This window comes from Anastrepha ludens, chromosome 2 (genome assembly GCF_028408465.1).
Source record: "Anastrepha ludens isolate Willacy chromosome 2, idAnaLude1.1, whole genome shotgun sequence".
Classification (NCBI taxonomy): domain Eukaryota; kingdom Metazoa; phylum Arthropoda; class Insecta; order Diptera; family Tephritidae; genus Anastrepha; species Anastrepha ludens.
The window spans coordinates 156,758,723-156,779,138 of NC_071498.1; the positions used below are offsets into that span (position 1 = coordinate 156,758,723).

General features: G+C 35.5%; 1 protein-coding gene across 1 annotated transcript; it reads left to right on the forward strand.

The window, feature by feature from the left end:
- Positions 1-312: 312 nt before the first annotated feature.
- Positions 313-1,135, forward strand: LOC128855667 (probable inactive serine/threonine-protein kinase slob2). The gene has a single exon (XM_054090757.1). The coding sequence runs from the start codon at positions 413-415 to the stop codon at positions 758-760; it is 348 nt and encodes a 115-aa protein (XP_053946732.1). The 5' UTR covers positions 313-412; the 3' UTR covers positions 761-1,135.
- The last annotated feature ends 19,281 nt before the right edge of the window (positions 1,136-20,416 follow it).

A 20,416-nucleotide genomic window follows, 5' to 3' on the forward strand; every position in this document is an offset into this window, starting at 1 on the left:
AAAACAAAAGTAGTGAAAACCTTTACAAAGTCTATAGTCCAGTCTTTGGCAGAACCTTCATCACTTGACAGAAGACTTCATCACTTGACACTCCGATAACTGGGGTGCGCTTTTGCTTAATAGAGCGCAGAATGGCTCAAAGCAGCGATTTATGAAAATCTGAACCTTTTTTTTGCTGCAACGGCCACAGAACAAACTACACAACCTATAAAATATCAAACTTAGAATAAATTGCAATATGTTACTATCAGAAAATCCCAATATTTACATTTTTGCAACAAATTTTGTTATTCTCTTTCACTAATTAATAAACTTTCTTTTCTTTCATTTACAGTACGGCCTACGCCAGTTGGACCTCTCATTACTCTCCCAGCTGTGGGCTCTTAACGACTCGATACAAGAATTTCGTACAATGCTGGAGTCACAGGAACTCGAGCCAGACTCCTATTCACCACACTCACCGACGCCTTCCTCCTACGATTCGGTCTCAAGCGATGCTGAAGACGACACCACCACAAACAACAAAAAGAGCAAATCAATTGATATCAACAAACCAAAAATTATTACAACACAACCAAAATTAACTCAACGTTCGAATTCATCAGCGGAACGAACAAATAGTGGTAGTGGTAGTGGCGCACCACCACAACGACCATCACCGCCCAAACCGCTCGATATGCGACCAGTGCCGCGTATGCGTAGCGCACCACCACCACCGCCCGTTAGTCGCAAATCGGCAGCACCGCCACGCCCCACATGATGCTACCTAACGGACTTCCTCGCCAGCGTCAAGATGGTCATGTGCAAAGCAATTGTAAGCAACAACAACAACAACTGCAGTGATGCGATAACAGGACTGAAGCATTGAGAGAAATTGCGCGCGAGCGACAGAGAGCGAGAGAGGGAGGAAGTTAAGCAGATGGAGAAACTGAAGGGGAAATGTTTGCAGTTGCTGGTATGGGCGAGGAATTTCGTCTGAATTTAATGAAAATATAGAATTAGAATAGTGGGCGAAAGCGGGAGTAATGATCATCTGAAAAGAAAGAACAAAGAAAAACAAAAAAAACAAAAATACTGCAAAGAAAGTCTAAAACATCTCTGCTTTGTCAAATAATTAAATTTAAGTTTGAAATTAGGCGGTGATTATAGGCATTGAAACATTTTGCGTGTGAAAATTAGGTGATTAAAAAATCAAACAACAACAAAAGCAGGAAATGCAAAAAAAAAAGCAATATGTAACCGCATGTATGGTAATAAATTTAATTAGTGATATGTACGAGTAGTTGTAATTTGCTGCAATGGGTCTCTCGATGGCTAGCAGCAGCTAGGCTGTCCATCACTTAGGCTTACGTATGTGCATATACCTATATGTATGTATAAAAGGTATGTATGAATGTGTGTGTGTGTGGTACATAAACCGCATGCATATAAAATAAAAAAAATATTGATTAAAGGCTTGAGATCTGGAAGGTTAGATATAAAAGCAACCATACATACACATTTGCATACATATATACATACATACATATAAACTTACATACTTACATACACTAATGATTCGGCTGTTTTTTCGCTTACGAAACTCTAAAAATCTCATAAGCTATACACTTTTGTAATAAACATATAAATATACATACACATACACATACATATATACATACTTCTATGGCTCGACATCTCTGATGGAGCATTTCTTTTATTTGATTTGATGTTCTTCTATTTTGAAACGGCGAAGTTGTAAGCTAAATTAAAATAAAAATTGTACTTTATTATATTTCTAACTGTATATACACGCATATACAAAAAATATAGTAAGCAAATAATATAAAATAATAAATTGCGAAGGGAAAATAAATATAATTACACACATACATACATGCGTACGTATGTATGTACACCTTTGAAGGATGCTTGAGTTATGCGTACTAATGCTGATTGCTAATAATGATTATGATTAAATGCTACTTGTAAATATGGAAAATTTTAAATATATAAATAAATCACAATAAAATTATAAATGTGTGTGTGTTTTTCAATATCATTTTGAATAGGTGAAACCCAAAAAAAAAACAAGACTGGCGTCATAAAAATGTGTTTGATGGCGCCATCTTTTTAATGAGTTACTGCAATGAATGTTACATCCCTGTGCTGACTTCCAGTGAAAACTTGGTGACATTCGGTTCAGTGGAAGCGAAATTATTGCGCCTAAAGTGTCAGTGTGTTTGTTTCATCGGTACAAAACTGAGTTTCGAGCAAAGGGCTATTATCAAATTTTGTTTTAAAATCGGTAAAACGTTTACAGAAACATTTAACTTGACGAAAAAAATGTATGGCGATGATTGTCTACCTCGTGCCAGAGTTCATAAGTGGTTTATATGTTTCAAGACATACAAATGTAAATGACAATGAACATTCGGGCCGCTCAAAATCGGTAAACACCGAAATCTCCATCGAAACTGTTTGTAGATTTATCAAAAATGACCCGAAATCGTCGTTGAAATTCATGGAATCGGAGTTGAATATCTCCGACACATCGATTTAACGCATTTTAACTGATCATTTGGGCTTACGAAAGATCTGTGCACGTTTCATTCCGCACAAGTTAACTGAGGATCAAAAATTCCTCAGATTTCAAAATTCGAAAGTCCTAATTAAAGAAGCGAAAAAAGACGAAATCTTCCTTTATGACATTGTAACCGGTGATGATGAAACGTGGTGTTTCCAACATGAACCTGAAACTAAGCGTCAAAATGGGAAGGAAGTGGACGGCCTCAGACGAGCCACCGCCCAAAAGAGCGCATTTGGAGTAGTTAAAAATCAATTCGATGCTCATTTGTTTTTACGATTCGAAGGGAATTGTCAACAAGAAGTTCGCGCCAAAGGGCCAAACCCTCAATGCAATTTTCTATCCTGGCGTTTTGAAGCGTTTATTCCATCGCATTCGTCGAATTCGCCCTGAATACCGCGAAGGAGGTAGCTGGCGCGTATTACATGGTAATGCACCATCTCATCGATCCACTCTTGTGACTGGTTTTTTGACTATAAATTGCATTTTATCCATCTACCACTCATCGTATTCGCCTGATATGGCTCCCTGTGACTTCTACCTATTCGGAAAATTGCATTTGGCCATGAAAGAAAAACGGTTTTGTCCATAGAAGCCATCCAAAAGGCTTGTATCGACGTTCTGAAGGATATTCCGGATTCCGGATTCTGGTCAATGAACTGAAACACTCTTTCGAAAAGCTTTTAGATCGCGCAAAACTGTGCATCGAGGCCAGAGGGGCCTATTTTGAATCAATAAACTCGAAGTTATCAGAACAAAGCTCCAGTCGTTTATATTTTATAGCTCAGTCTTTTTTATTGTGGACTTCACCTTGAATAACAACAAAGGACATCTTAAGCCTTGAGTAAATCCATTTTTTTGAAAAGCACTAAACCTTCGGTAGACACACCGATTTCTTCTGACGTAAACGACACATTGGCTCAAGTTTCACCCCAATTCATAAACTTCTTTCGCAAACAGAGTTAAAATTTACATTCACATTAAATAAAAAAAATATACCGGAAAACTAATTTGGGCTTCAAAACATTGTATAAACTAAAGTAATAAGAATATGAAAAAAGGTAATTCATTAAAAATTAGTTAGTGAATTATGAGTTAGTTGCACTGTATGGTTTTTGTAGTAGTATGAGTTATAAATAATAAATTGTATAAAATTGCTTAGAATTAAAAAGAAATTAATAGTCAAAGCTTATCAATATGTGGTGCACACTTTCTTTTGACGCTGAGAGTATTTGCAAAAGAAAATACTCGTACTACACACTGGGATAAGCCTATCAAACATTTTGTGTGGTAACTCACACTCCACTTTGTCTACCGTAGATTAAAGCTCATACAACTTCCGGTTATACCCTTTGCTATTATGAGGATAACGTCCTACCCACGCCATTGTTGATCGTTATGATTTTGAAGTATTGAATAATTGGCAAGCATACAGTTGTAAAATTTTACACGATAGAACAAGGCGGTTAAATTATTCGAACTGCAATTATGATAATCGTCGATCTTTAAGAAAAACATATCGCAAAATTCGTAATTTTTTTTTTGATGGAAATAATCGTCCGAGTGTGTCGCCAATTCAAAGGTCGGTGAAAAAATTTCATGATTAGGACTAGGAGACCAAAAATTGGACGTTCCTAATTTCCTACAGGGTATGCGCTCATTTTGTCTCATAGTTTTCTTGCATACTTTTAGGCTAAAAACCAATACGGATATAAGTATAAGGAAATGATTATAAGCAAACTTTTGCAGTCACCCTGTGGCGACGGAGGCAGACGGAGGTTAGAGAATAGTGAAGAATTCTGAAAGAAATATTATAATTTAATTTCTTCAAGTGAATAAGTAATTGCTAGAACCTGGATTTTTATGCACTAAAAATGGAAAATGTGCACCAAAAAAAAAATATGCAAAAAACCAGAATGGTTCAACTTTATTATTAATTTACTTAATTTTCATTATTTTTATGATTGATTAGATATTACAGGGTGGGCCATATAGCGTTTGATTTTTGAACCACCTATTTTTTTGAGAATGGTAACACAAATGACATGTCAAATGTGTTCATAATTTACTTAAAGGTTTGCCATTTACGAAATGGGACGCTATACGCTTGAACAAAATTGGGAAATATTGAAACCCTATTTCCAAAGTGGTGAGTCTTCCTCTTCTTTTCTGATTCTCATATCGGTGGCTACGTCAATAAGCAAAATTGTCGGATTTGGGGCTCAGAAAATCCACACGTTACTGTAGAGAAGCAAATGCATCCACAACGAGTCACTGTTTGGTGCGGTTTTTGGTCTGGCGGCATCATCGGGCCATTTTTTTCGAAAATGAGCGAGAAGCCGCGGTTACGGTAAATGGCGAGCGTTACCGTGACATGCTCAACGAGTTGTTTCCAAAAATTGAAGAGGATGACATGGACGACATTTGGTTTCAACAGGACGATACAATTTGTCACTCTGCCAAAGTTAAACTCGAACTTTTGGCTACCGTTTTTGAATTCCGATATCAATTGGACGCCTCGGAGCTATGATTTAAGCCCGTTGGACTATTTTTTGTGGGGAGCCGTTAAGGACAAATGCTATGCGAACCATCCAGAGAAGATTGATGCTTTAAAACACGAACTCGAAGTTGCCATTCATGAAATTGGAGCCCAAACAATCGAAAATGTGCTTAAAAATTGGGTTGATCGAATGACCTACTGTAAAGCCAGTCGTGGCAGTCATTTGAATATTTCATTCATAAATGACAATGTTCAATCTTCAAAATAAAAAAAAAGTTTCAAAAAATTTTGATTAGTTTGTTTTTTTATAGCCCATTCAAAAAGCAAATTTTACATGGCCCACCCTATAGAAACTTTGCAATTTTTAGTGACACGAAAAACTCAAATTAAAATAAAACATAAAAATTTTTGAAACATGGAATAAAACCCAAAAATGAGCACTTTAAGTTAAAAGTAAAAATAAAATATATGTGCGTATGTATAATTCATTGATAATAAGTTAAAAAAACATATTTGTCACATATATCACTTCAGTCCATTTGGCTTCTTGAACTTAACATACCCCTTATTTTTTTGCAAAATTTTATGAAAATTTTCCTTGATTTTTGGCCAAGTTCACCCTGCACATACTGACACCTTTTGTCGTTCAGATCTATTTAGTTATTATTTCCAACAAGAAGTTGTAGTTTGCATTAATATGGGCTAAACGTGGTTTAAAAGAATTATGTATAAGTTACTGCTTTTTTTGCCTTCAAAATTGAAGAAGCGCCAGCGTCATTTAGATTTTCAGTAAAATTAACGAAGCACCATTTTAAACAAAATATCCACAAGGATTTAGGATTCCAAGAGATGGTACTAACTCAACATAGCCTCGATAGGCGCCAGTAATGTTATATCTCAGACTTTTTAAGGGCTTTTCCAACAACCCTCGTTAAAATCGGTGCAAATTTTCTTAGGGCTTAAGAAAAAATATGTATATGCATGGGAATCCAGGCCCTAGGGATCACTCATTACTAAAGAACTTTATATGTATAAACATTGAAGCATAATTTCTATATAATATACTTTTCATTATATGCATTTTCCGACCAATCTTCTTCTTCTTCTTGATTGGCGTGATAACCGCTTAAGTCGTTTCTGTGCTGGATCTGGATTTTTTTCGCTGCACTGTGTCTATGTTGTCTTAAAGCTCATACAGCTCATTGTTCCATCGCCTGCAATACTGGCCATCGTAAATGTGCAAAGGTCTAAAAATCTTGCGCAGAATCTCAAACACTACAAGCGTCGCTTCATCGGATGTTGTCATCGTTCACGTTTTTGCGCCACACGTTAGGACGGGCCTGTTGAGAGCCTTGTAGAGTGTTAGTTGTATTCGTCGAGAGAGGACTTAACTGTTCATTTGCCTACTTAGTCCGGGAAAACTTTAGTATAATGTATATCGCTTTGGAAAAAACGGTAAAAAGGGGGTGATAGAGGGGTGTATCCCCATCTTAAAACTGAAAACAGAACCTGCCGGAGGCTTATAGTTTTTAAGTAATTTAATGTTAAAGTTTTCTAATTTAGCGAAAAGTTGGTGTTGCCATACACCTGAAATGAAAGCGAAGTTCGCACGCAGGGAAGATATTTTTGAAAATAAAAACATACAACTCATTTAAACTTAAAAACAATGATATTAATAAAGTAATTAAAAGCCAAAATTACGGTTTATAACGGTATTTTATTGCTTCGATAAGTTTAATAAACGGGTCTTCGTGATTTTTATTTACAGATTTTCTCAACAAATATTCCACTATAACATCTGTAAAGCAAACTGGACGGTTATAATTTTCTTTATTAAAATATCTTTTGACAACGCGCCATTGGGACTCAATCCTTTGCGTGTGAGTACCATCTTCCGCCACAAAGGGGTTGTCGGGGTCTCTGTGGTTTACTTTTTTGTGCTCATACCCATAATTAGCCAAGCAGTCATAGGCTCTCCAAAAGTCCGTATGTATAATAGAGCCTTCTTTGACGTGCTTTCTAATTAAAGGTATGAGCACATCCGCGGAACGTATGTTGTCTGGACACACTTCTAGGCGGAGATCCTCACTACCGTCCTCAATTATGCCAAGAACCCAGTGGCCTTCCACTCTTCTTCCTAAATTTAAACATACTGGTTAAAAAAGTGCATACTTTATTACAAATATAACTTATTACCTTTATTATACTTCCGCTTGCCAAATTTACTTTCGTCAATTTGTACGACTTTTCCAGGACCCCTAATCCTACCCACCCACTACTAGGCGGCCACCGTAGCCGAATGGGTTGGTGCGTGATTACCATTCGGAATTCACAGAGAGGTCGTTGGTTCGAATCTCGGTGAAAGCAAAATTAATAAAAACAGGCAATGGCGAACCTCCGAGTGTATTTCTGCCATGAAAAAGCTCCTCATAAAAACATCTGCCGTCCGGAATCGGCTTGAAACTGTAGGTCCCTCCATTTGAGGAACAACACCAAGACGCACACCACAAATACGAGGAGGAGCTCGGCCAAACACCTAACAGAAGTGTACGCGCCAATTATTTATTTTATTTTTAATCCTACCCACCGACTCCTGCCTGTCAATCTGGTATAAACTTACCACCTCACGGCACTAGTTATACCAATCGCAAATGATGGCTTTCGACAGGATCCCTCCAAATAGTTTTCGAAGCGTACATTTTCGTGCGACCACCGGTGCGTATATGCATACATAAGGTAAAAGATGTGTGGCAGCGATATTTTGCATTGCTCGAACCACGTTCTAGTAGCTCTGGACACTCCTGACATCATCTTGCACTGTCCCTTACTGCACCTAAAGGTACCCAAAGAATCGTTTCCTCTAGTTTGTAGTTTCATTTGGATCCTGTGGGTGCGACAGAGCCTGGAACGCAACCCAAGGCCGTTTTCCTCTGCAAATGCCACACACTTTTCCGTTGTGTTCAGGTTTTGCATTACTTTCGAAAAGTTCCACATAGATTTTATTTCCAACGCCGTCAGACTATGTGGCAAAGAAGTATTGCCTGGCGTTGGAATCGCTTTGCTCGTTGTGGGAAGTTCACAATCTGTAAATAAATTTATTACTATGAAATATTGTATATTTATAAATAAAATTATAAATTTTCAATAATATCTTTTAAAGACCGTATTTTAACTATTCACTTGATTTCAAACTTGCACGCTTGAATATATCAGTAACAATATACTACGATGTACTTACCAATAACAATATATGAACGTATCAAAAACAATGGAAAAAATAACATTGGAAAATAACAGTTAAACAAACGGTATACATACGCAGGTTCCTTTGCATTTTACAGGAGCGTCGACTAGGAGGGTTTTTGTAAATTTGTAGAATTTTTGCGTAGAACTCCTTCGCGTGGGCGGCCTTCGGCGGCGCTTCAAAAAAATAACCCTCATCAGTCCAACTCCGGCTACTCAATGCACAGAATTTTTGCGTAAAACTCCTTTCCGTGTTAAAACCATTGAACCCAAAATTAAAACGTCATATGCGTGTATGTAGTAAGGAGGCACAATAACCCCTATCCCCATGATTAACACTAAACTCAAGAACTTATTTTTTGTTTTCATTTCCAGGCATCCGGCAACACCATACTGTTGGCATTCCAATCTTCTTCTTAATCGCGCTTAAAATTGGAATGTGATTGCATAGGCAAATGGAATTGCATTTAATTTTAATAGATATAATTAGAATATTAGCGTAAAAATCGGTAAAAACACGCGTGTGAGTGTATATTTGGTGAATTTTAGTGAAATGTTAAAAAATATAGACTGTAATATGGCAAATTATAGTGAAGTTCCCGAGGGCATTTTGAATGTAAATAATTAAAAATTATTATTTCCCGAATAATTTAAAGTTATAAAGAGTGTTCCTTAATACCTCACTAACATCTCCACCAAGTTTCATTAAAAAAAACATTATAGTTTGCCAGAAATTCCAAAATATACATTGTTCTAAATTCCAGCCCTTAGTCCAAAGTAGCACTTGTTGGTAAGAGTACGTTGGATTTCCAGGCTGACATCGGTGTTAATGCAACCAGCCTGAATAAACGAAGTCTTTTACAACCTCGAAATCATAGTTGTCAACAGTGACGTGGGTATACGCGAGTGCGCCGACTGTTTGTTTGAAAACAGGAGGTACTTCGTTTTGTCCTCGTTTACCACCAGATCCACTAGCTTCGTTTTTTCGTTCGATGACTAATACACCCGGTAAAATTTCAATCCCTGCATGCAACACTGCTTACACGGTAGACATTACACCATAGTAGTGTCGCTTTTTATAGGCAAGACGTACATACATTTGTAAATAGAGGGTGTTAGTTTTGTTAACCCTTTTAACAGAGCTTCGCATCTGTAACGGGTTTTTTCGTTTTCTTTTCACAGAACTGTAGCGATAATTACCCCGGTGTATTCTTTCCATATTATCATATTTGAATGTTATTTTTTTGAAGGTGTTAATCACGTAAGTTTATTCAATCATTACTTAAAGGAGCCTAAATGTAGGCAACGTTCTACCTCATAAAACATTTTTTACAGTGTGAAGAAAAACATATGCACTGTGATAGCTGCCGTGTCTGAGCCTTTTTACCTAAATGCCAAAGGAAGCTTTTCAAATTGTTATAAAATTTTCTCAGTATTTGATTAAGCTGTCAAATATTTCAAAAATGAATACTTCGGTCTCTTAACCGCGACTAATGGTGTTTTCTTTTCTAGCAATAATAAAATATATTTTCGTGTTGTTTTCTGAGCAAGTAAATGTGTAGAATTTTCTACCCTCTACAAAATGTAGTGAGAGTAGTTTATCTCTAGCATACAGAAAAAAAAAGAATCGTTCAAAATACATCTACAGTATTGGCCAAAACTAAAGCACCCCCCTAATGGCATTTCAAATAATGTCAAATAACTCAATAAAACAACATCGAATATTACTTACTTTTACACCTTGTTTCTTCTTATTATCTTGGTGATTCATAAACATAACAAAAAATTTTCAACATTTCTTATATTAAAAATTAAATTAAAAAATATTAATATTATTCAAAACTTGTCTGGACAAAACTAAAGCACCCCCCATTAAAAGCGAAAATAATTGTTTTTATTCTTCAGTATTTTGTACTAAACCCATTATTTTTGATAACTTCAGAACATCTTTTTGGGATAGAAGATATTAGGTTACTAATAATTTCCTGAGAAATGTTGTGCCAGGCTTCTTTAACCGCTTCAAACAGGGAAGAGAAATTAATTTAAAAACAACAAAACAAAGCCGTGGTTAAGAAAAAAAATGTGGGGTGCTTTAGTTTTGACCATTCAGTTTTTAAATAATATGAACGTTTCAATTTTTTTTTCAGTATAACCAAAACGCTGTATATTTGGTATTATGTTTTATAAATACTTAAGTAACAAGGAAACACATGACATATATATATTAGACCGGAGTGAAATTCGTAAAGTTTTTCAAATCATATCGTAATAGCAGGAAAAAGTTGCTACATATCAATACAAATTCAGGAAAAAAAAATAAATTTTAAATCGGTTAATATCTTCCGTTCGCGCATTGCATTTAAAAATTACAAATTTTATCCCAAATCCGGCTGATTTACGAAAACTTGTAGAATTTGTAAATGATTAAAGATCGAGCTCACTTTTTATACATAGCACTTTCAGCATTCTAATTTACTAATCTATCCATTTCTGTGGTTCTGAGCGATCAACTTTCACCAATTTTATAACACATCTACTAAGGAAGGCTATGCCAAATGAGGCTTGCGTGAAAGCGGCTTACGGCTACTATAACACGTCTGTGCTTTAGATCGTCTTCCACTTGATTACTTGTATTTCATCGTCTTTCTTTTCATTTTACTTTTGATTCTGGCATACCGATAAACGAAGTGCACAGAATAGCTAGTACTCTCTGGTCATTACCAATTCTGCTTTCACTCTTGTCGCACAGCGCTGTTTGGTAAAAAAAAATTCTATTCGATGTTCTTTTGAATTACATAGTTTACACAATTACTTAACATTAAATCGCCTCAAAGATTTTAATCATGTCTCTTACTCGTAAGGACATACACTGCCCATTTTTTGGTGCACCTAAACCACTGCTGTCATCGGTCCTTCCCACTAATACCGACATTATACAATGTTGGCAAGAAGTGAGGTACAAAATGAGAGTAGAATCTTCTGCTACCAGTTCTGGTCAGAAGTTAAGCTTCACAGTCGCAGCAGATACTGTAGCTAACCAGACTGAGTCCCTTTATTCCAAGGCTTCGATTCCAATAGTTTCCCACACAAGAGTTGTACAAAAGATCAAACATCTACATGATCGATACTACACTCCTCGTAAATCTTATTCAAGGGACAAAGACACACCTGAGAAACAAAAGAAGTACAATGATTTTATTGAACAATCTTCAAGTACATTATTTGACATTTCGTCCTGCAAGTGCGAGATGACACCCAATTGCTTTTGTCAAAAAAGCTTTGACAAGTGTATTTGTCCCAGGCCGATAACTATCAACTGCACATGCCCTAAAGATAGAAAGGTACTGCCATTAGAAATCAAATTTCTATATGCTCAAAGATATCTCGGACAAGGTAAGATTGGGACAGTAGATACCAAAGAAACTCAAAAGCTTACATTAAAGTTGCAGAGAAAAGCTAGTCACTTAAGCCAGACCAACTTACCTGGACCTTCTTGTAGTAGCATTGATTCTGAAACAGAGATAACTCCTGAAATTGACAATGATAAGAATGATCCCGATTTTCAGACCCCACGCTCTATTTCCTCTCAGTCAGCAAGTTCAAAAATGCACAGGTGCGCTTATCACTTCCAGCAACGGTTTTGACAAGTGATCGTTTTGGAGTATCTGATAGAGCAGCAGCAGCTATTGTGTCTAGTGCAAGACATTGGTCTCATCGAAGCAAAATTAGAAGAGAAAAAGAAAAATGTAGACTAAAACTTATCGAGTCGGGGAATGCAATAGAGCAATTAAACGACCCGATGTGTGCGTATTTTGATGGCAGGATGGATGACACTTAAGTTTTAGTTGAAAAAGGAAACAAACGTTATCAATCTATAAAAAATGAAGAGCACAAACATTCTTCTCTCGATGGTGATAGATGACAGAGAGCATGTCCGCGTTCTTGGATTGAGGCGAGTTCTGAAAATAAAGGAAATCCCTTCAAAAGACAAAAATATTAGAAACTTTTTGGTTCCTAAACTAAACTTTGAAGCAAATAAATATTTTGAATTAATTAATTGGTCTGAAATGATACTTACCTGCCCACCAATTTTAGATAGCCTTTCTTCTGAAGATATCTTGCAATTAATTTCTGATAAAGAAAAACCAAAATTAACCATAGATTTAACAAATATTCCATGCCATACGCAAGTTGTGGAGCGTTGCGTAAAACTAGTAACTCAAGCGTCCTCAAAAGTGTATGGGAACGAGAGACGTGATGGGTTTATAAGAGCAACACTCACTTCTCGTACAGTTATGCCTCAATTGGACACTAAAGCAGACTTTGCCACTCCCGAATAAATAATTTTTCATTTTTGGTTGGTTGGTTGGGAAGGGAGTGGATGGAACTCGTAGTACAGTCACCTTCACGCGGTGAGTTCTGAGTCGTCCAAAAAGGGCGGGCCAAGAGCTGTACAAAACTTATTTAAGACAGTGTGGTTAGTGGGCGCGCTAAGAGGGGAATAATTTATTCTACTTATATACTCAAGAACACTTATACAAAAATTAAAATAGAGAAACTAACCACCCGCAATTACGTAAATTTATACAAAAAATGACATTTTCCACTTCTTTTCAGGGGCTGTAGGGGCTTTGATAGAGCGGTAGACGTTTTTCTTTTCAAACTATGCCTGATGTTATAAGAGTCTACCAAAATTAACTTTATCTAACATCATTTCCACCTCTTACAATTTTTCGAATATTTGTTCAATTTATTATAAAATTTGTAAATTTGAAATGCAATGCGCGAACGGAAAATATTAACCGATTTGAAATTTCTTTTTTTTCCTGAATTTGTATTGATATGTAGCAACTTTTCCCTGCTATTACGATATGTTTTGAAAAAATTTACGAATTTCACTCCGGTCTAATGTATATGCCATATTTCAAGATGTTTGATTGAGAGATTTGGCATTATTTGAAATGCCATTAGGGGGGTGCTTTAGTTTTGGCCAATACTGTACATTCAATAACTAAAATTGTTAAGGGGTTAGGGGTAGTCAGAGGCCCGAAAAAATTATGATTTTCAATAATTTTTTTTTTTCTAGTCAATGGCTTTATTTTACAAAAATATTATAATAATATTATTAAAAGCATTAATTCATGATGTTTCGATTTGATTTTAGCAAAATTCCAACAAAAAAAATTATTAATTTTAAAAGTTATCGCTGCTTGTGTGGATCCCGTTTCTCCAGAAGTCATTTGCGGTGATCATCACAACCCTTTGCAGATTCATCTAAAATCAATCGGACAAGAGAAATTAGTTTTATTAATAGATAATCTTGTGAAATTAAAAAAAAAAAAAATTCTTCGGTCAGGCACGAGCTTTTTATGTTTTTCAAAAGCAATATAAATTTTATTGAAATCTAAGATATTATACTTTAAGATAGGGACGGGCAGCAGAGTAGCACGCTCGCAGCAGAGCGTGCTAGCAAAGTGCTAGATGAGGGGGCGACAAACTTACATCAGAAGGGTAAGCAATAGGCGTGTACGTATATTAATCAGTTCTGAGTAACGCATATGTGTTTGTAAAAAAGAGAGTGAAGCTTTGCCAATAGCAAAGTTACCAGATAAGGGGACTTCATTCCATGTTAGGGTATTTTGAAGTGTTGGGATTTGCTAGATCGTTCATATTAAATAATAAAATGCTTTTCGTTTTTTTATTGGAAACGCTTCTTTGAATATTAACATCATCTTTGCAAATTTCTATTTTATTTACTTTTATAATTTTTGTAATCAAGAAGCATAGGCGATTTTATAAACAAAAAGTTTGAACATTCGCATGTCAAAGTTTCATAGTCTCAAACTATGTGGAGAAAAATTTGTACTGACAAATCGGTGTATATTTTTCTGAATGAAAAAATTGTCTTCGTTTACATATAAGTATGTATGTATATCGTATGTCTTTATGTTAGTGAATTGTTTTAGAGAAATGCTGGTCACAACAGCAAACAGTAATCTCAACCAGCCATGTTTTATTTAAACAATGCATGTTATAAATTTTATGTTGCTAAAAAGGACAATTTAGTTACCTGACATTGGTGGGGAAACATGTTTCCATAAAAAAATAGGGGATTTTTTCAAAAAACATTGAGGAAATTATCTTAGTAGAGTGGGTATTCTTGGTGAGTACTTACTTGCTCTCATATTCAAATCAGACGCATATGGCAATGCGCACAGTATGACAAAGTACATACACATTTTTTTAATTTCAAATAAATAGTTATTATTTCGAAATATTTTTTTCAACATTTAAAATAAACTATTTTCGAATGAAAGCTTTTCATAACTAGTAAAATAATGTTTGCTCAAAAGAATAAAGGATAAATATTATATATGTTAAAATTTATTATTGTTTTTTTGTTAGTAACTCTATATTGGGAGACAGCTCTTGCGCTGCAGCTAAACGCAATATATTTCTTAAATTAATATCGGATAGTCGATTTCTTAACCTACACTTATTAAGTTTTACCAGTGAAAAAAATTGCTCACATGAATAAGTCGAACCAAACATTGCTATTATTTCTGCAGCAAACTTTCGTAAATTAGAATATTTTTGGTTACAAATTTTTTGATAGAACTCAACAATGCAAGTCGATTCCCTATAATCAGCTTTAATTCGGGTATCACATTGCAAATCGATCAATTCCATTTGTAAGTGTCGGGGCGCTTCAAAAGAATCGAAATCGAAAGGCGTCGCGAACATATCAAGCTTAGATTTTATTGTACGCAACTCAGCAAATCGTTCCTGAAACTTTTTTTTGAGGTTTTCAAGTTCTGCCACATACTTTGTTACGTCTACGTCTTGGCTTTCAGTAAGTGTTTGTAAGCAAGGGAAAAAATCGAAGCATTTTTCCTTTAACTGTCGTATCCATAATGATATTTTTTTTTTTAACGCTTCAATTTCGTCATTCATATTAAAAATAAGTTTTTGTCTTCCCATTAGAGAAAAACTTAAAGCATTCAAATGTTGTGTTACATCCGTGATAAAGGCTAAGTCGCATATCCATTCTGCGTCAACAAGTTCAGGAAAACATTTTCCTTTCTCTTCCTATGAAATCCAATAGTATGTTAAAAAATAGGGCATGTTTATAAAAACACACTCATGGACAGTAAAATAGGTAACATGATTTGTTGCTAGATTGGAAAATTTTTATTTTGTATGTTTAATGCTTGTTAAGTTTTTTTTGAAAGCTTAGCTTGGTTTATAGCCAACACTTTTCGAAAATCAACGGTATTTCTGACAACCTTCACACTTCAACATTTTACTAAAATTTAATGGGCTACAAACTGCATACCTAGACTTTTTATGAAACCCTAAACAAAACGTTTGTTTTCTTAGTGTTTTTTTTTTAATTTTTCGGCAGGTATTGAAATACGACGAATCTACTGCGGTGGTTTTAGCGTTCGAACCGCGAAATCCTAGATCCGCCATTGGTTTGCTATAACTCAAGCTAGTCTTGAAAAAACGGGGTTGAACATACAAAATATATATAAACAAAACTACCAAAAAAGTGGGGTGCCTATTTTATCGACCATGAGTGCATGTATATACTTACCAAAAAAACATACACGTATTCTCGCAATTCAAAGAACCGATTAAGAGTTGCTCCTCGACTTAACCAGCGGATCTCACTATAATATGGGATGTCTGCATGTTCGCTTTCACAAAATTCTAAAAAGTCTCTGAATTGGCGATGATTCAACCCATGAGCACGTAATAAGTTGACACATTTTACAACGACCGTCATTACATTTTGTAAAGAAAAGGATTTCGCACAAAGAGCCTCCTGATGTATAAAACAGTGAATTGCAATTAAATTATTGGGTATATTCTCATTCACAAGTTTTTGCCGAATTCTCGCAATAAGGCCTGATTTTGATCCGCTCATGGATTTCGCACCATCAGTGGCAACGCAAACCACTTTTTGCCATGGTACACCCATGCGTTCTGCACATTCATTAACGCATTGAAATAAATTTTCACCTTTAGTCGTCCCTTTCATTGGAATAATATCCAAAAGTTCTTCACATATATTTAGGTGGGCATCAACTCCTCGGATAAAAATTGCTAATTGGGCTATGTCGGATACATCTGTACTCTCGTCAATAGCCAATGAAATCGCTGTGAATGATTTTATGCGATCTTTTAACTGCGATTCTGTCATTTCCGCCATTTCATCTACTCGTCTGCTTATAGTTCTACGAGATAAGCACATACCCTCATATTTAGGTAATTCTGAAGGGGACAAAATTCCTACTGCTTTTAATATGCAAGATTTCACCAATTCGCCATCCGAAAATGCACGATTCTCTCGAACGAGGTTTAACGCGATTTCATAAGTTGCACGCTTTGCATCTACAACGTAATCTTCGCTTTCCTAAGAAATTTACAAATTTTTTAATAATTTTGAATTTTTCCGACCTTCTGTAATTTGGCACATGGCTTACCGCTATCGAATCGGGCTCTTTGTTTAGACTTAAGGATTTGTATACACTTTCCCTTTCTTCTCCTACATATTTATCATATTCGCTCCTATGCAGCTCATAATGTCTCTTTATGTTAAAAATCTTACACATTACACGTTTTTCACATACAAGGCATTGTGATTCTCCGTCTACATATTTGCATAAAAAAGTAACATTCCACTTCGGATTAAAATTTAACAATTTTCTTTTATTTGAGGTCATGTTGAACCAAATGTTTTATATTTAATATTTTATTTAACTTTAGAAATAAATGTATGTTTTTGTCGGCAGTTGAACACTGTGCACTTTGTTTTGACGTTCGCCGTTTCAAATTTTCAAATTTTTAAATTTTTAAATTTTCAGCACTTTCACTGCATCCACACCATACAAATACACTTAATATTAGTGGTTTTTTATGCGAAAATAATACGTAACTCACGGTCTCAAAAAATATCGTCAAAAAGTGCAGAAATTACGAAAAAACGGATTTTATTTATGAAATGTCAAAACTTATGAGTAAGAGTTGCCGCAGTTGTTAAATGTGGGAATAAATTTTGGGCATTGTTGATTTTATTATTTATGATTTATATACATATGTATATACTCTTGGTTGTTTATTTTTGTACGCAGTTGTGCATATCAGAGTATATAGGATTTAGATGGACGAAATTAGTTGCCAATCACGTCCATTTTTATGACAAATAAAAGAAAAAATGGTATCATTCAGTAGCTAAAAATTCTAAAACATTTAACAAACTTCGGTAGCTAAAGAGAGTTTGCAAGTTCTATAAAGTAATTGCTAAAAAACTTAAAAATCTGGATTTCTTAGCTCAATTTAAAAAACATCAATTTAAAAAAATATATCCGAACTCAAAAACCATTTAAGTAATCATAAGATAAGTGTACATAATTTACAGATTCGTCAGTATATGTGATCAATATTATTGAAGATTTAACTGTCATTGCTTTCCAATATGTAAAATTTTAATTTAATCTCAAATTAAATATTTTCAGAGGCCTTAATCTTCTTTACATCTAGCAATTAAAAAACAGTATTACGCGAACTTTTGAAATGTTTTATGGCATGTTTATTGTTGTTTATTACCTTAATTCATTATTATAATAGACAGTGTAATATGTATTTAATTTAGTTATTGAAGGAAAATCTATCAAAAAACCTATTTTTTTTTAAATTTGTTGATATGAAGTTAAAAGTTGGCATCCCTGGTAAGAATTCATGAATAATTGCTCTCTCATTCAGGATACAAACACAGACACAACTCGCTCAATTTTTCTGTTTCTTCCCCGTGCTTTGTTATCCCCCTTCATCTAGCACTTTTACGCACGCAGAAGCACGCGCTGCTGCACAGTGCAAATGTGCTGAGTTTGCCCATCACTACTTTAAGAAAATGTAAAAAATTAAATTTTTCGAAAATTCCTAACCCTTTAATGAGTTAGTGCGTTTTTTTTTTGATGGGCAACTTGCTCCAATTGTTCAAAAATTTTTAAAAATTCGCAAGCAATTTTCAAAATTTCATCAAAACTCTCAACTTCTAACCAAAATTTTCAACATTTTTCTAAGTATGCGGTTTTACAGTCCATTGCGTGTAGTATAACAGAGTCCGAGTTTCAAGTCACTACAAAATAGCATTTTCATTTAAGATGGTTGGTTATGGCGATATATTTAGGAAGTGTGTATTGAATTGTACATTAAGTTGCCTACGATTTCAAGCATCTTAATTTAGGAAAAATCATACAAATAGATTAGAAAATTCCTGCGAAAAGTGCAAATAATTGTATTAAAAGAACAGCGCACGCTATTCATTTAGTGGCTTATTCTATATAAGGGTAGATGTTTTACATAGTTTTTGTTGTTGTACAAGATGATGTTTTTTCTCTCTAAATATTTAAACCATTCGTAAAACAGTATCTCAAATCTCGGTTTTCGGGGTTAAGTTAAGTGGCTGCCCATTTAAGAGCCCACTTGGGCAAAGAATCAATCATATCACACAGAGGAAAACAGTGGGGGAAATAGTCCGGGAGACAGGGGTGATACCTCATCATTTCATGCCGACTGATTTTAATACTGAAGGCAGACACCATCCAATGGATGACAAAACCAATCGTCAGCTGGTCCACTAGCGGTGTGAGATGCTGCGCAAAGTGTCGAAAAAAAATGTTTAACAACTCATTTAATAAAGGCTGAAATGTTTTTGTGTATTGTTGACATTTAGTAGAATAAAAAAAATAGTCAGCTGCGTCGTAGAGGGGGGAAAATACGTCAGCTGTGGCTTAGCGGTGGAAAGACAGACCGTCAGCCGAAGCAAGAATGTATCATTGCGTTCATACATCTCGGCGGCGCGCGGAATTTTCAATGCTTCGGCTGACGGTCTTCCCACCGCCATAAACGCAGCTGACTATCATTATTATATTTTCATATGTGTCCAAAATTATGTAAAAAAATTTCAATCGACATAAAGTAGTTTTACTTTTTTATTTTTACAAGTTCGCCTATTCAGCTGACGTATTTCCCCCCCTCTACTGCGCAGCTGACTATTTTTTTTTTATTCTACTAAATGTCAACAATACACAACAAATATTTCAGCCAGTATTAAATGAGTTGGTAGAATTCTCGTACGTTTTCACGTTTCGTACCTTCCTACAATCACACCCACCGCGGGTGCGCCAGCTGACGTTCACTTTCGTTATTCATGAAAGCTAAATCACAAGTATAGTCAAGAATTAAACGGTATAAAAACGCAGTCCAAAATCGACCTCTGGCTCCCGGACTAAAATAACAGAACGGAGGCAAAAAAGGAAGAAGGGGATCTGCCGTCGACCAAACGTCAACCGCTTCAAGCTACTGATAAAATTCATCAGGTGTATGATATCTAATCCTGCTATATCTGCAAGTGTAGAAAAAAAGTGAGAGCCAAAATCTCTGAGTCTTAGTCGAGTCAGAGTAGAGCAGCTGGTTTGCTCTTTATGGTGAGTAGAGAAAATTATTCGGGTAACTTTTTCCGAATAACAGTCTGCTACAGAGCTCACCTCCGAAAATTTTTTTCACCATGGAGAGGAAGGTGCTTAGATGAGTCCACCTCATCCTCCAGACAGCTGGACTTGAGGCAGTGCCATGTCTCACCGCATGGATACCTAATGCTGAGTATTTTTTTAAATCTCATGTTTTGGGTTGTTTTCGTGTATGAAGGTGATCCTTTTTGGGAAAGGGCTCCATCAATATTTCCAAATATATTATTTTAGGCACAGTGCCTTTAGTAAAACAAAACAAGTCCACTCAATTTACCGTCATTGCTCTCCAAATCATAACATGTCCGAAAACATGTTTCACAGTACCAACCACATTTGACGGATTGAGTGCTGTATGGGCGCGATGCGCGGGCATCAGCTGTCTGTTAGTTGGCTAAATGACAGTCCATAGCATTGTTTACACGAGCGCCGAAGCAAATAGCCATTGTTTGTGAGCTCGAGCAACTTAAAGTAAATAAAGTTTTTGTTTATCGCACCATTACTCGTTACAATGACGCTGGTAGCATCGCGAAACGTCAAGGAGGTGGTCATCAAAAGACTGCAACGTCAAGT